The sequence below is a fragment of the Dermacentor andersoni genome, chromosome 9, assembly GCF_023375885.2.
Source record: "Dermacentor andersoni chromosome 9, qqDerAnde1_hic_scaffold, whole genome shotgun sequence".
NCBI classification, from domain to species: Eukaryota; Metazoa; Arthropoda; class Arachnida; order Ixodida; family Ixodidae; genus Dermacentor; species Dermacentor andersoni.
In genome coordinates, this window is record NC_092822.1 from 76,183,314 (window position 1) to 76,198,580 (window position 15,267).

The 15,267-nt window shown below is 48.5% G+C and overlaps 1 protein-coding gene across 1 annotated transcript in view; it reads right to left on the bottom strand.

The window, feature by feature from the left end:
* The window catches only part of LOC126527822 (major facilitator superfamily domain-containing protein 4A-like), a 393,450-nt gene extending 378,740 nt beyond the window's left edge, over positions 1–14,710 (bottom strand). Inside the window, exon 1 of the mRNA XM_050175674.3 lies at positions 13,939–14,710. Coding sequence (XP_050031631.1) covers positions 13,939–14,222 — 284 coding nt within the window. The 5' untranslated portion in view covers positions 14,223–14,710. The remainder of the gene's footprint in view (positions 1–13,938) is intronic.
* Between the last annotated feature and the right edge of the window lie 557 nt (positions 14,711–15,267).

Below are 15,267 nucleotides of genomic sequence, written 5' to 3' on the forward strand. Positions count from 1 at the left end.
AATGAAGCTAGTCGTCTTCCCGTCGCGTTAACCTTTGAGCTTCCCCAAATGGCATGGTGAGCGTTGAAATCCCCGGTGATAATCCATGGACCAGGTTGTGTTTTCAAGATGTCTTCTAGTCTTTTGGTGTCAAATCGACTTGATGGAGACAGATACACCCCCAAGAGTGCAAAGGTGACTTTCCTATTTTTAACAGTCATGCACACATACTGATTGTCGTCATGATGTTGCACCGGTTGGACGACGTGAGTGAGTTCACGGCGAATAAACACGACCACCTTGCTACTTTTGATGTCGCTTGATGAGAATATTGTCTCGTAGCCGGATAGTCTCATTGGATGGGATAATCTTGGTTCACAGATGACAATGATTGGAAAGCGGTTAGTGAGAACAAATTGACGAAAATCGGCGATGCGAGATCTTAGACCTCTCGCGTTCCACTGAAGGATCGACGCTTCTCTGACCTCCTTACGAAATGACTTGTGATTGTCAGTCATGGCTTCACTCAAGGCTTGCTAGGACGGGGCTCAGCGCGTCGAGCACTTGTAGTCCACTACGAGCAGATGGAGTGTCAATGCTTGTCAGCATGGCCCTGATGACATTCACAATGGATCGCAGCACCGGGATCATTTGGCAGTCGACTGTTGAAGCCTCACCGACAGAAGCGGGCTTCGATGGGAGCATCAAGCGTGGAGGCTCCTTAGAAGACTGAGAGCTTGTAAGCGCCGGCCACTCTTCCACGGGGGCAGAATTTCCCGTCGGAGGCCTCCTTGTGCTCTCGGGCGTTCTATTTGAAGATGATGGCGTTGGCGCAAGCGGCGCACGAGCTCCACCCTGTCTTGAGCGTTTCCGTCGATGACGACGTCGACGCCGGATCTTTTCTGAGGCTTCTCTATGTGTTGAGTTATCCCTCACCATTTGCTTCAGAACTTCGAACTCTTTTTTGATTCTTGGGCATTCTTTAGACGTCGCTTCATGGGTTCCTTCACAGTTGCCACACCTAAAGTTTGTGGCATGGCAGACATCTACCGTGTGTGACTCCGCGCACCGGGGGCATATTGGGGAGTTTGCGCAGGCGCCCTTAACATGTCCGATCTTAAAGCACTTGTGGCATTGAAGCGGCTTTGGGATAAACCGTCGTACGACATGTCGGAAGTGACCGACCTTTACGAGCGAAGGGATGGAATCCCCCTTGAACACAATCTTCACACAACGGCTGTTGCCAAGTCGGCATACGTGCGTGATGACCATTCCTTCGTATGCCGGTTTGATCAGAATTGGCAGGTCCGAGTTCGAAATAGCCAAGTCAACATCGTAGATCACACCTGCAGTGCAGGCCCCATCCATAGGTATGACCGATCGTACTTTTATGTTGCCCAAATCTGTTATCTGTCGTAGCGTCTCCAGCGTGGTTCCACGGGTTGTGTCGACAGCTAGAACATTCTTTCGTGTGTTCAGCCGGACTTCCTTGATTTCGTTTGGCGCCTTTCCCTCAAGAAAAACAGAGAGAGCTTGCCTGTTCAATACTCGAAGGTTGACAGAAGAATCCACTGGCATGAAGAGGATGGTGTGCGGCCAGCGTTCACTACCTGCCTGCATGGTTGACGTACTCGCTGGTGACAACGCCTTGATAAGCCTCCTTTTAGCCCTTCGGCTCCTCACCGACACGAAGCTGTCATCAGATGAGTCATCACCTGTGATGGAGTAGACCTCTGTGTCTTCGCTGGTGCTGGACCAGGTGCCTCGTTTCCGTGAGGAACTTCTTAATGTAGTGATCTTGCCAGACGGGCCGGCAATAGGCTCTGCATCCATGGCCACAGGAGTAGGAGTCTCTCTTGAGCGGTCACTGGTGGTTGACCAGGTGCCTTGACTCATAGAAGAGATTGCCGTTGCAGACTTCTGGCAGCACGGGCCTGCGGAACGTTCCGCGTCCATCGCCTCAAGCCAGGACGCGGAAACTGCCCCAGAGACTGATGAAAATTTGACGAAAAACTGGCTAGCTGGGACAGATGCGTTCTAGCACTGAGTAACTTCGTCTTCGTCTCGTAGTTCTCGGTGCAGAGACGCTATATAGGACATAATACAGGACGCACTTATTATCGATGCGAAAGCGTCAAGTGGCTCATCGAACGCGAAAGCTGGCGTCTGTAGCAGAGAAACGGCACCTCAATTCCCATTGGCTGCGACGCCACGGTACGAGCGCGCCTCGACGGAGAAGAGCGGGCGAAAGAAAACACCTCTCCTGTGGCGTTAGTGCGCCAGGTGTTGCATGAGGGGCCGCGACGCGTCACGTCGATGTCGCGTCGAGTCGCGTCGCGATCCCGTCGATGCGACGCATCGCCCGATGGGCATCGCCACGTCGACGTTGCCCGCGTTGGACGTTGGCACTGCAGGCTGCTGCTGCTGCTTGCTGGCTCGGGCAGCACGCACCGCCACGGTGCATTAGTCGCAGCAGAAAACTCAAAGGAGCTTTCGCATTCACAACTCGTGAGGAGTGCTTAGGTGTCCTCCCATCTATATTTTACATAAGAGGAGGGTGGGGGGAGGGTTTAGGCAGATGCCGCGTTAGCAGACCAATGAATAATGACACATTGGTATTGCGAATTCGTTTTATGTTAAGATATCCGTTGGAGGTTTACTGAAGCTCACATTCGGGGCTGGTCGGAGCGTACGCAGAGCGAGCTCATGCTTCAAGTAAGTAAAGGTTCGCCTCCCGTCGGGGGGCCGACGACCCTGGCACTGGCAGCTCGCTGGCAAAATAGCGCGAGCGCCGAAGGCGCATCGTGAAGCAGCAAGCCTTATGTTACGTGCGCCCCTGTTACACGGGCCAACCACTGACGACAAAAAACTACCGCTTCGTTATTACGGACTCTATCGGCCGCGATGATCCCATTTACATAATAAACGAGTTTTGCGCCAAAACCGTGCACACAAGAAAGGAGACAACAAGGGCGAATCCTCCAACAGTTTAATGAGCGTAAAAGCATCCTACATATATAGCCCTCCCAGATCCGGAGTGTATGCGCACGCGTACAAGGCATCAAGTAGATTTGGGCAAAAAAAAATATAGAACACACGTTATCTGAGTATATCGTGAAAGAAATTTCTGCTCGGGCCTCGTACAAAAAACCGATGTGTCACTGACACAATTCGGACAAGCTTTTCTGGTGTAAAAAGCTTCCAAGGTTTCACGTGCCCTTTGTTGCCTGCCTCTACCCAAAATCCTCACATCTCGGAAACGTGGAATACAATCGGTGCAAGCCCTGCAGAGACCGGGCGTTGCGTCAGTGACCGACACAGGGAACATGCGAAAGATATTGAAAATAATGATGGCGAACGGCTAGTAAAACACTGCACCAATTGTATTCCACGGTTCCGAGATGTGAGGATTTTGGGTAGAGGCAGGCAACAAACGGCACGCGAAACCTTGGAAGCGTTTTACATTCGAAAGGCTGGTCCGAAATGTGTCAGTGACACACCTGTTTCTCCGTGCGAGGCCGAGCAGAAATTCCCTTCACGCTTACTCGTATAACGTGTTTGTTACTCGAATATGCTTGATGCGTTGTACGCGTGCACATGCACTCGGGGCCTGGGAGGGCTATATATGTAGGATGCTTTTACGCTCATTAAACAGTTGAAGCAAGCGCCCGCGTTGTCTCCTTCTCGTGTGCGTGGTTCTGGTGCAAAACTCGTTCATTATGTCGGATAACTAACTAGCCCAGCAGTTCGCTCTTCTAAAGTATGATCCCATTTGAACGGAAATCCAAGCGGCCGTTACACCGAGCAAAGCGCATCGTGCTCCATAGCACTATAGGCAGAGGCAGATATTGAGAAGCAAAAGTGCCCGGAGAGAGAGAGAGAGAGTAAAGCATCTTTATTAATAATATTTGAATGGCGAGAGCAGTGTGGGAGGAATCCTCAGTCCAGGGTCCCTAAGATGATTCCGGCGATGTTTCGAGCCCGTTGTATCACAGCTCGGAGGACCTCGGGAGGTCCGTCGCGGAGGGCATCGTCCCACAGCTCTTTGTTGCGTAGAGGGTAAAGGAGAGTTGGCAAGCGAGGAAAGAGGTTTGCAGTGCACTCAATCGTGACGTGGAAGATTGCGGGCGAGCTGCCACAGCCAGGGCAACGATCTGCATAACAGTGTGGGTAGAATTTATTGAGAGAGACAAGATTTGGAAAAGTTGCGGTTTGTAACTGGCGTAATGCCACTGCTTCCTCCCGCGAGAAGAAAATAGTCCGCGGATTTCCCTCATGGGTACCTCGGGGTCGTGCGAATACGAGAAGGAAGCTCTCGCGGCCGAGTGTGCTTGGTTCGCGGTGTATGTTTTCAATCGACGCGCGCTTGTTCGGGTGCCTTGCCAACGACTTCGCGAACGCTTTTCTCCCACTATGTTCGCGTAACTTCGACCGTTTACGTTGCGACGTGTTCATTGATCGTCTTCGTAGCTATGTGCGAGTTCGGCGGCCGCAAATTGGTGTCGCACCCGTTGCCTTTTCGGTAGAACGTGCGCCGAGCACGGCTATAGCCTGGCGGCGGGAAGACACTATATATAACCCCCGTGTTCAGAAAATGCGCCTTAACTTGAAGCCCATGCTTGACTTAGTCAATTCTGGCCACCACGAGGAGCCGCCACGGTTCGTCATGAAAAAAAAAAAAAATAAATAAAACAAGCAAGAAAGAGATTGATACTACCGGATCCGTTGCAATGATAGGTAGCGGTGCAAGGTTAATGGAGAAGTTTTTAAGAAGACAAAATATATTAAGGGGACGTTTACAAAAATGCTAGCATGAAAAGCATGTACAGCATACCTGATTAACTTAAGCACGCTGTAGGTGACTATTTGTCATCGTCCCGTTTCAAATGGCGATGCCAATCAATCGTCATCATCGCCGGCGAGACTTTCAACCTTTGGGCGGGGCCAGCTCGGGATTGCGCCCTTCCGCCCCCTGGCCGTCTTCGCCTGTGTAGCTTCCAGCGCGCTGGCGGAAATGAAAGGAGAGAGAAAGCCGTGCTGGGTCCGATAACTACGTTTAAATTCGTTTTTGCTTGAAGGATTCGAAGGAAAAAAAAGTAGATTCGTGAGGTGACGTAACTTAATAGTGATGATTATAATTAGAAACGTGTTCCAGGGTCCCTTTAATTCATCATCCCGTCTCCCCTGTGCAGGATAGCAAACGGGACGTACGTCTGGTTGAGCTCTCTGCCTTTCCTTGTTTCTGTCTGTCTCTCATTCCACGATGGTTCGTATATCGCATATTGCCTCCTCCATAGTTGAAAGGGTTGTTTTGTCATTGCATACTGACGTAGATAGTGCCTGCGCACCGTTCTTGTATGATGCAGGCCTATACATTTTTTCTGGGACTTACATGTCCTAAAGCTACTTTTTATACCCTTTTGTCTGGAGTCCATTTCACAACTAATTAGCACGAATAAAGCATTCATTCATTCACTTCTTGCAGCCTCAGAATATATCTGAAGAGGAAACAGGCTACAGTGTCGCCTGTGTCGCCTGCATGCATAGGCATTCGGCGTTGTATACGGACTATAAACGGTTTTATCGCGTTAAAACCTCATTGCTCTTGTGATAAGGTTATTAACCGCATATAAAAGGGAGCGAAAATCAGGTAAACATCTTCTCAGAAAAAAACGGCACGCAGATATTTCGCGCGCGCGTGACAGTACGTTTTCGACACGTCTTAAGCTAAGCCTGATGTGTTTATGATTTTGAAATTGCGATTCCAAACACATCTTCTCTGATGAAGTTAGTTCTAGATATTCTTGCCTCAAATGTGTCCCTGATCTTCGCGCTAAGACGCGGGATTCCATTGCAAAGTGCGGCCACATTATTTGTCTCCAAACGTCAGTTCAATTTCGTTACTACTCCCTACCTCATAACAAGTTGATGCAGTGTGTCAAGTAATGTATTACCGAAGGTAATGGTGAACAAGTGTAACTCCCTTGCGTCTGTTGAATGTTTCATGGAAATTTTAGCACTTTATTTCAATTCTGCGTACAAGGGTGGGAACGAAAACTTTTTTTACAGAAATCGGGAGTTTGTATTGGAGCGTTGTACCTGTTCTCAGCAGCATTTTTTTGGCTTATGCGGACAGAAGAATTCAAAAGAACATCGGTGACTTGGCTGTTAAGGTTGTGCGATATGTTGATTTTCTTGTTACTGTGAAAATATTTGACGTACAAAGAAGTGTTATGTGTTAAAGGTGTTTAGAGAATGTGGTGAAGGCCTTAGTTTCACGTGTGATTTGCCTGTTGAAAATCAGTTACAGTTTTTGGACTTAAGGATAGTATATTCTGGAGCTGATCACGTTTGCTGGGAGTGTTATCCCAACGCAGAGAAACGTTTACTGAGATTTTCGTCTGATCACTCTATAAAGTAGTAAAAACTGGTATTTGTATTTCTTGCACACACTCTTCTTTGTTATATCAAGCCACCACAGGATGCAACATAGTTGTGAGAAGCAAGTATCTAGACTAAGAGAAGCAGGGCACTCTACTGGTGTTATCGCAAGAGCTTGTGAAAAAGTGGCAAAATCAGTTAAAGGCTTTCCGACAAGAGCGATGTTCCTAAGAGTAGAAGGAATGCAATTGCACTTCCTTATGTACATAAGCTAGCACACGGGTTAGAAAACGCGGCAAGCAGGTGCAAGGTTGATGTTGTCTTTAGTGTAGGCCACAAGCTTGGTCAGGCTTGCCCAGTTGTCCACAAAAAAAAAAAAAAAAGAAATCTGAATGGAGTGGCGAGCGACAAACCTGCAGGATGTTCTGTCAATCATATGAACAAGTACGTTGATTGCAAATTTCAAGTTGTTTCTAAAATACCGTGCTCTTCTGGAAAGTTTACATAGGGCAAACAAATCGATGTTTAAATAACAAGTCCAAGACCCGTCTTTTTTTCAACGTTGTCCATTTTGGCCGAGCTTGTGAAACAGACGAGTACGCACAGTTAAGTCGATACAAACTTTACGATAATATATACTTTATGGCGTAATTCAGATCAGTTTACCCATAGCAGTAGTTTCATTCGCACCTGAAGCATGAACGCCCTACCCATGAATAATAGGTAATCGACCGCGTGCTGCCCATGCGAGTTCAACCCAGCGCTGAGAAGCCTATAACCCAGATCTGCGGCTTCTGCCTCCAGTTTTCCTATTAGCTGGGTGCTCCTTGCGTGGTCTTAAGGTCACGCATGATGGCTCTACGACAACACTACATCTGCGAAATACCACTGCCTTTCGCGGCCCGTAGCAAATGAACCGTCGTCAATTTCACAAGTAATAGACGAGCTACGCGAGAAGTATACAAAGCGCGACGGGCCAACTACCGGATATCTTTTTGTTGTTATTTTTTTATCCCAGAGCTTCGACAAAAGTGGCAATTCCTTGCTGAAAGTGTTTGTTGCAAACTCGACCATGGGTGATGGATTATTTTCGTGTTTGCCACCCAGGCGTGCCGCACCTTCTCCTTTCTCGGGCGACGAGTCGGGTTGAGCTCATTGTTACGCTGTCACATTACAGACATTTCGTTGCCCATTGTACCGGCGTTATTCCGGCTGTTCTGGCGCACACTTTCAAATTTTGAAAAATTGCCTACGGCCGGCAGCAACAATCGTAATTCACGAGCTAGTCTACTCAAAGAAGTGGGTGTTAATCCCCCCCCCCCCCCCCCCCCAAAAAAAAATGAGATGCGTATGATCGCGTTCTACGCCACTGCCGGCGCTCTTCATCACGCCAGTGTTGCCAGACGTTTCGTGGCTGACGGGGCGTTGTTCTGTCCAGCAAGATGCCGCACCCGCTTGTACTTTAAACACCGTCCGAGGAGTCCAAGCAGGATGCTGAAACTTGTTATCGATGTAAACAATTGGTACTAATTTCAGAAATTTTTTTTTTTACAAATGATTGACATGTCGTCCTACGTGAAAATGCACAAGGGCCGATCCCGACCATAGTGCAGTCAAAAATTTAAGAGTCCGACGATCCTCCCTACACCCTGCACGCGATGGGTGACGCAGTTAAGTGCGGTGCGCAGTGACTCCGCCCTCTACCTTATCCCCAACTCGCTTATTAGGAAGACTGTCTTTCATCGACTTCAACAGGAGGTTTAGCAGCCTTCCCACTTCTCGTTTTCCTCTACCTCATTCGCAGCTCCGGTACTGGCATCACCTTCGCTCTGTAACAATATCGCAAACACATTGCAGACACGTGATGAGCATGTCGCGGAGGTTGCATTACGAATATATTACAAGACATGTTAAACTGCAGACAAAACGATCGAGCCTAACGGCGAGTTCCGTAGAGTACGTTCGACTCTTATACTATCAGGAGTGCGTAGCAATACGCCGTTGTGAAAAGTTTGTCAGTTAAACCAGTTCTTGCGACCTTGCTGAAAAAAAAAAGAAGTGTTGGAAAGCAGTGGTAGGACGACAGCGGTGACAAAATTGTACGGTTAAGCCGCCGACCCGTCATTCTGCTGCGTGTACGACCATTCGGCGAATTCACGTGATATATTTTTATACGCAAGAACAACGACAGCGCGCCTCTCTCACCAGTGGCCGCGTTCACATGGGATTCAGGTATACTGAGACTCTTTGCAACAGATGGCGATGGCCTAGAGCGGGCTTGCTATAACGCCATATTGTCTGTCTTTTTTTTTTTCGTTTTTTTTAGAAAGACCTCACAGGCCTACGAAGAGGTGAGGGAGGCGTGTGGTACAATTTATCACAAAATACAATCGGTATTCGGTATACAATCGGTATCACTCTCAAAGCATCGATAACCATTATAAGGTTCATGTCCCTTCCATTCTTACATTCTTCAGGTAATTGCTTCCTCGAACCACCTGATGCAGCCTTTGTTTCCATCAGTGATAATTCATATTTTGTGCCGCCTTACAACGGCACGTACTAAAGCGCAGTTTAATTTGTTACATACATGCCATTATATCCTACTTATAGTTTTCTTTTGTTCTATGTTTAATGTATTCCTGCCAAAGTATTGCACATTTCAAGCTGCGATTCCGAACTTGATTTTGTTTTTTGTCTGCTGATTTCCATTGTAGGCCCTGTAAGCCGCTCTCCACACAAATGTTTGAAGCTTGGTGGGTGATATAAATAAATAAATAAATAAATAAATAAATAAATAAATAAATAAATAAATAAATGCACGAAATATATAAATAATTAGGAAATTAAATAAACAATTTTGATAGTCGGCTCATTGGATATACGCTGAGCTACAGTTGTCGCGGCCATGTATTCTAATCACCGCGTGCTTCGCCTCGACCATGAATTGGCTCAGAGATTGTGGGATCTTGCGGCTAAACAATGCATTCAAAGAAAGAAAGAAAGAAAGAAAGAACGTAGGCAAGCAAGCAAGCCCCAACGACTAGCAGCTGATTTGTGTCTGAACAGAAGCCAACAATGTTTATCTCTTCTCTTGCTTATGCGTTATATAACCTTCCGATCCTACTCGGGAAAGAAAAGAAAGAAGCCATGGTTCTGTGAAAACATAGAAGCCTTCTTTATGAACCCATTCTTTTGCCCTTTAGGTGTACGGTTCGGCAGGTCGGCACACAATGCAGTCGTATACATTATACACAAGACACGGACTCCGTAAGCGATACGATATGTTTACGTGTAGAGCCTGGCCGTTATTCCTCGCGCTCGCAGTGGCATCCCAGATCGCGGCAATATCCAACCGACCGAGAGAGGTAGGGAAAGTAATTATGATCGCACACACCTGGTTCGACGTTAATTATCCGACAGCCTTGGAATTTTGTGCCAGGATTTCCGAGGCGAAAGCGAAGCTTTAGCGGTAAGTTGAGAGAACGCGGTTCTAAATGAGATCGACGTCGTGGTGGCAACGCTAGCACACTTTATTGTAGTTTAATGTAGTTTAATGAGGAAGCGAAATCGAGGGAGGACCTCGAGATTTGGGACGTCATGGCAATGACATCATTGCCCTTGCAATTAAGTTAAGCTTCGACCAAGCCAATGCGGCTTCTGCTGATTACACCGTCTCTCACATTCCTGCGAGCATTTCTCTTCTGCTCCGACTGAAATTTGTTGTATATAAGAGAAATACAAGAATAAGTTATGGCTGAGTGTAATATATATAGACCCGTTCGTTTGCTTTCAGTATTGTATAAAATAATCACCAAGGTAATTTCCAATAGAATCAGGGTAACACTTGACTTCAACCAACCAAGAGAATAGGCTGGCTTCAGTAAGGGGTACCCATATCCATGACGAAAATTCATATGATTCAACACAGATACTAAGTGGACAATCAAGGAGCGAAGGAAGCATGGGTGAAAAGCTTAACAAATATCTATAAAGGCTCCGCAGTTACCCTAATTAATCACGACAAGCGCGAAAAAAACTGGTAAAGAAAGCGGGGGTGGAGGGGGGGGGGCAGGCAAGGAAACACGGTCTCACCAATTCTATTAACTCCATGCTCAGTAGTGTTCAAGCTATTAAACTGGAAAGAATCGGGAGTGAGGATCAACGGCGAATATCTTAAGCTATCTACGGCCGGCAGACGACGTTGTCCTATTCAGGAACGACGGTGGTGAGTTGCAACAAATGATTGCGGGAGAAATGCAAGCGTGAATAATACGCTGAATACAATGTAATGATATGGTGAATAATACAATGATATATTAAATATAGATATGCGAAAGACAAAGGTATTTCTCAACAAACAGACAAGAGAACAAGGATTCATGATCGGCAGTCAGACTCTAGAGTATTTGCAAGCGCACGTTTATCTAGATCAATTACTCGCAGGGGACACGTATAATGAAAGACACAGAAGAATGAAACAGAAGACATGAGAATATACGGCACGCATTACCAAATCATGACCGGGAGCTTACCGCTATCGCTGAGAAAAAAAAAAAAAGAACGTTCAATGAAGACATTCGACCGGTAGTAACATATAAGGGGAGGGAACTTAGAGATTAACAAAGAAGCTTGAGAAGTTAAGGATTACGCACGGAGCGATGGATAGAGAAAAATGTTAGGCGTAACCTTAAGAGACAGGAAGACAGCGGTGTGGATTAGAGAGAAAACGGGGTAGCCGACATTCTACTGGACATTAACAGAAAAAAAAGAAAGGAGCTGAGCAGGCTATGCAAGGCGTAGGGTAGGGTAGCTTACCGGTGGATCATTAGAGTTACAGAATGGGCGCCAAGGGAAGGGAAGCACAGTCGAGGACGGCAGAAAACTATGTGGGGTGATGAAACTATAGGAAATTGACAGGCGCCAGTTGGAATCAGCTAGCGCAAGACAGGGCTGATTGGAGATCGCTGGGTGAGGCCTTCGTCCTAGACTGGAAATAACAACGAGTCACAGGCCTGCGCGAAGAAACGACATTCTGAAGTAAGCCTCGTCTGTGCGTCCGCTCAACATTATATAGCTGGCAGAAGTCTCTGCTTATTTCGCAGAAATGCGGACCGTCACTTTTATGAGCGATCGCCTTCTGCGCGGCATAGAAATTCCTGCAACGGAGGCGACGAGTGCGGGCTCCAGCAGACGGTCGTCTGCAACCTTTCGAAATAAACAATCTATACGTTCGTGTAAACAAATTGATTGATGTACTTTATGTGTACACGCGAGCACCGTTCGCTTGTGCTCAACAGAAAGCCGCAGCTTTGTTTGTTTTCGCCTTTGTGCTTGCTTCCCTTTGCCACGCGCGTGGCGCAAGGTGAAAAGAACTATACGGCGTTGATAGACCTCTCCCGGCTCACGTCACGACGAATCGGTCACGTGACCTTCCGGTAAGCACGGGAGTGTTTGGTGGCCAAAAAATCACGGCGCGCGATGCTGACAGCTTCGTGTATCGCGACTGTTCATGCTTTTATCGTGTTCTTGTGCGCATCCACCTAGACGTTTCGTTGTACCGACGAGTTGTTCCATGCTGGATGATGTTAATTTAGACAGCAAACGCAGGAGGCAACCGCCGGGACAAATGTGGTCACGTTCGCGTTTACGCGACGAAAACAGCACATGCCACGGAGGCGGATTTTCAGTCTCTACTTGACGTATTGTATTAGATTAGTATGAACTACGTGAACAGCGGTTTGCTACTATACGACCTCTTGCAGCATCGATTGATGCCCCTGTCACACTGGCACTTTCGATCGCGGTTGAGACAGCTTTGGATGGAGTGCCGGCTGCTACACGGGCATAAACGGACGGCGATTTTGCTCGATCTGGTTTCACTCCGTCGTGATTGAGCTTCTTGATCGCCATCGTAGGTGTCAATCGTCTGCACAATGCTCAGTGAGTTCAACCAATGGTCCGCACATGTCCCTCCATGGCAAGACCGTATACGCCTTAAGCGAACGGCACGATTCCATTGCTAGGTAAACATATATGTCGCCGAATCGCACGTTTGGTCAACACTTCGGATCTCTTTCTTCCAGCCGTCTATGAGGAAAGGATCAGGTTCTACCGCTCGCTGCTGACGAAGATCTTCTCGGCGTACAACTGACGGGCAGCTTATGGCAGCGAATGCAGGTACTCGGACAATGCTATCGCAGCAGATCCCATGGTAGTCACGGCGCGTGGCAAATGGGCTGCTCGCCAGCTCTTAGCACACGTCTCTCACTTCGCTTTGGCACACCCCGTGACGTCAGGCTGTTTACGAAAGGGGGGAGCTCCATAAAAAAAAATACTCTAGTCTAAACAAACACGTTTATCTCAAGAAAGCTGAGTCGTCGTTCGCGTGCCAGAATATAAGAATTCTCATAACATTATTTTGTTTCATTTCTTGATATTAACCTTTTGGGACTCTTCTGTATTTTTCTTCTTCTTGCAGACGGGCAGCACAGGTCAACTGTGTGCACATAACGCAGTCAGCTACTGTGATACGTTGGACGAATTAATCAGCTGAAATTATTTTTCCTTCTTTTAAATGCACAACTCGGGCTTCCCAATTAAAAAAAAAGCATAATAAAACAATGCATTCACGATATATTCGCCACACCAAAAAGCGAAGTACAGCGTACATATTTAAAAAAAAAAAAAAAAAACGAGCAGTTTCTTTCAACCGTATGGCGCATATGTTCGCCAGTCTCCGGTTCGGGTAGTGGTGCGTAGAAATGTGTTAGTGTGCGAACATGGAAACGGGCGTAGCAGCTGTGGAACACTCGCGTGAAACGGAAGTTCCTGAAGAAGCGCCGCACATTTTCGCGTCCGCAGCCCGTTGTTGTAGTCTCGTAGTGCAGCACCGACATCAAGCTGCTGACAGAGGCGACCGAATGAAATTACGGTTGCTGCCTCTCGTATATATATATATATATATATATATATATATATATATATATATATATATATATATATATATATATGCTATGTTCGTGCGGCGTCGAATGCATATGCCAAGCCCGAAAGCAGTTTCTCACTACGCGCAATGTCGTCACCTGACATGCGCTGCCGGGCGTGAGCGTGCTTACCGGAGACTTGAGATATCACGTGCCAACACGAACACGAGTCACCCAGATCGCGAAATGCACAGAAAACAAAAATAGCAGGAAACAAACAAAAAAGAAAAAAAACGGCCATTTCTAACAACTTTTGCAGACGTTCCAATAATTCCCCCTCTCCCCCCTGACCAATCCTCATGGAACGGGATGGATGGGACGCTGACTTTTTGAATTGCCAAAGAAGCGGTAGGAAAGTAACTTTCTGCGTAAGTTCCTTCTATAGCGTCTAATGTGGATCCTTTTCGTTGAAAAAAACCCAGTGGCTCATGCAGCTTTGCACCAACGGGAAATAGTAAGATCGAACAGATAGCTGGTTTGCATGACGGGGACGCCTAGACGTCAACGGCAGACACGCTCGCGCGTCAAGGCGGTTCGACAAGTGGCGCTTGCGCGAAGGACCAGAGCTCTGAGCGGTGACTAACGCACTGACCTTTCCACGAGGACACCGCCTGCAGCCGCGCCGAGCAGGATGAACAGCGACTGGCTGAAGAACACCCAGGACATGGTCGAGAACACGGTCTGGGTCTTGCAACCCAAATCCAACAGCGTCGGTCCCAGGAAGGCGACGCACATGCCGAAGCTCCAGAACACGAAGCACAGCGTGATCGTGGTGTGCTTGTGGCGCCAGAACAGGTCCAGAAAGTACTCGCGCTTGGACACGGACGACACGCCGTCCACCGCCGCCGCTCCACCGACACCGGCCGATGCCTCCATGAGCCCGCGAACGGAGACGGCGGGGCGGGCCGTCGGAGTTGCCGAATAATAGAAGAGGAGCGCGGATTGCAGAGGTCCTGCGGCGACGGCAGAAGCGCTCCACCTTCGGGAGAGAAGCTCGTGCTCGGAGCGGCGGGTCCTGCCGATCCGCTATAACCGCATCGCTCGGCGGAGAACACGCGCACGCAGCAACGCTGGTCGATCAGCAGGCCGTTCCGCTCCACGGACTGTCTCTCGGTCCGGCGCCGCCGAGCAGTGGGGCTCGTGACGGCAAGAAGGAATCGGCTGCAGAGAGCCACTTGCGGCGGGCCGAAATGGACTCCCGCGCGACGTGTTTAGGGAAAAACCGACTCTCTCTCTCTTACTTCTCGGGGCTCCCTAAAGAGGTGCGCGCAGATCGCGAGTAAAACGAAAAGATCGCGGGGGCAGGTCCCGCCCCTCTCTCTTTTCTGCCCTGGCGCTCGATGTTCCGTTTTCTATATCTTTTTAGAAGAGGGCTGTGGCGACATCTGGCGACACTACTTTCGATTAGCGCCGCAGTGGACCCCGGCTGCGCGAACGCTGCGACGGCGGAGTCGTCTGCTACTACTGCGCGGCCGCCCATCTCTGCGATGCGTGACGTCACTAGCGCGCGCGCGCGCGCGCGCACCCCCACCGCGCCTCATCGCCTTTTGGCGCGAAAGATATGAAAGCTGCGCAACGTTGGTAAGAAGATGTGAAGGTTATACGGAGACGTGAAGGGCGCGAAGGGGGGGGGGGGGGGGGGGAGCGCGTTATATCGCGGCGCGTGCGCTATCTTTTCTGAACACACTGGCTCACTCGTTATTCCGCGCCTTGCGCTCACGCCTTTGCAGGTTGATGCTTCCAGACGGGCACGAAACAAAGTGCGGAACGTGGCTTAATATGCGCAAAGTTTTTCCGAAAGCCTTTGTCCGCTTGCTCCGGTGTAACCACATGTGCTTACGGCGAATTGAATGTGTCCGATCGGAACAAACGCGTAATGAAAAGAGGCGGCCTTTACAGCGAAACACTCGACTAGCTGTGC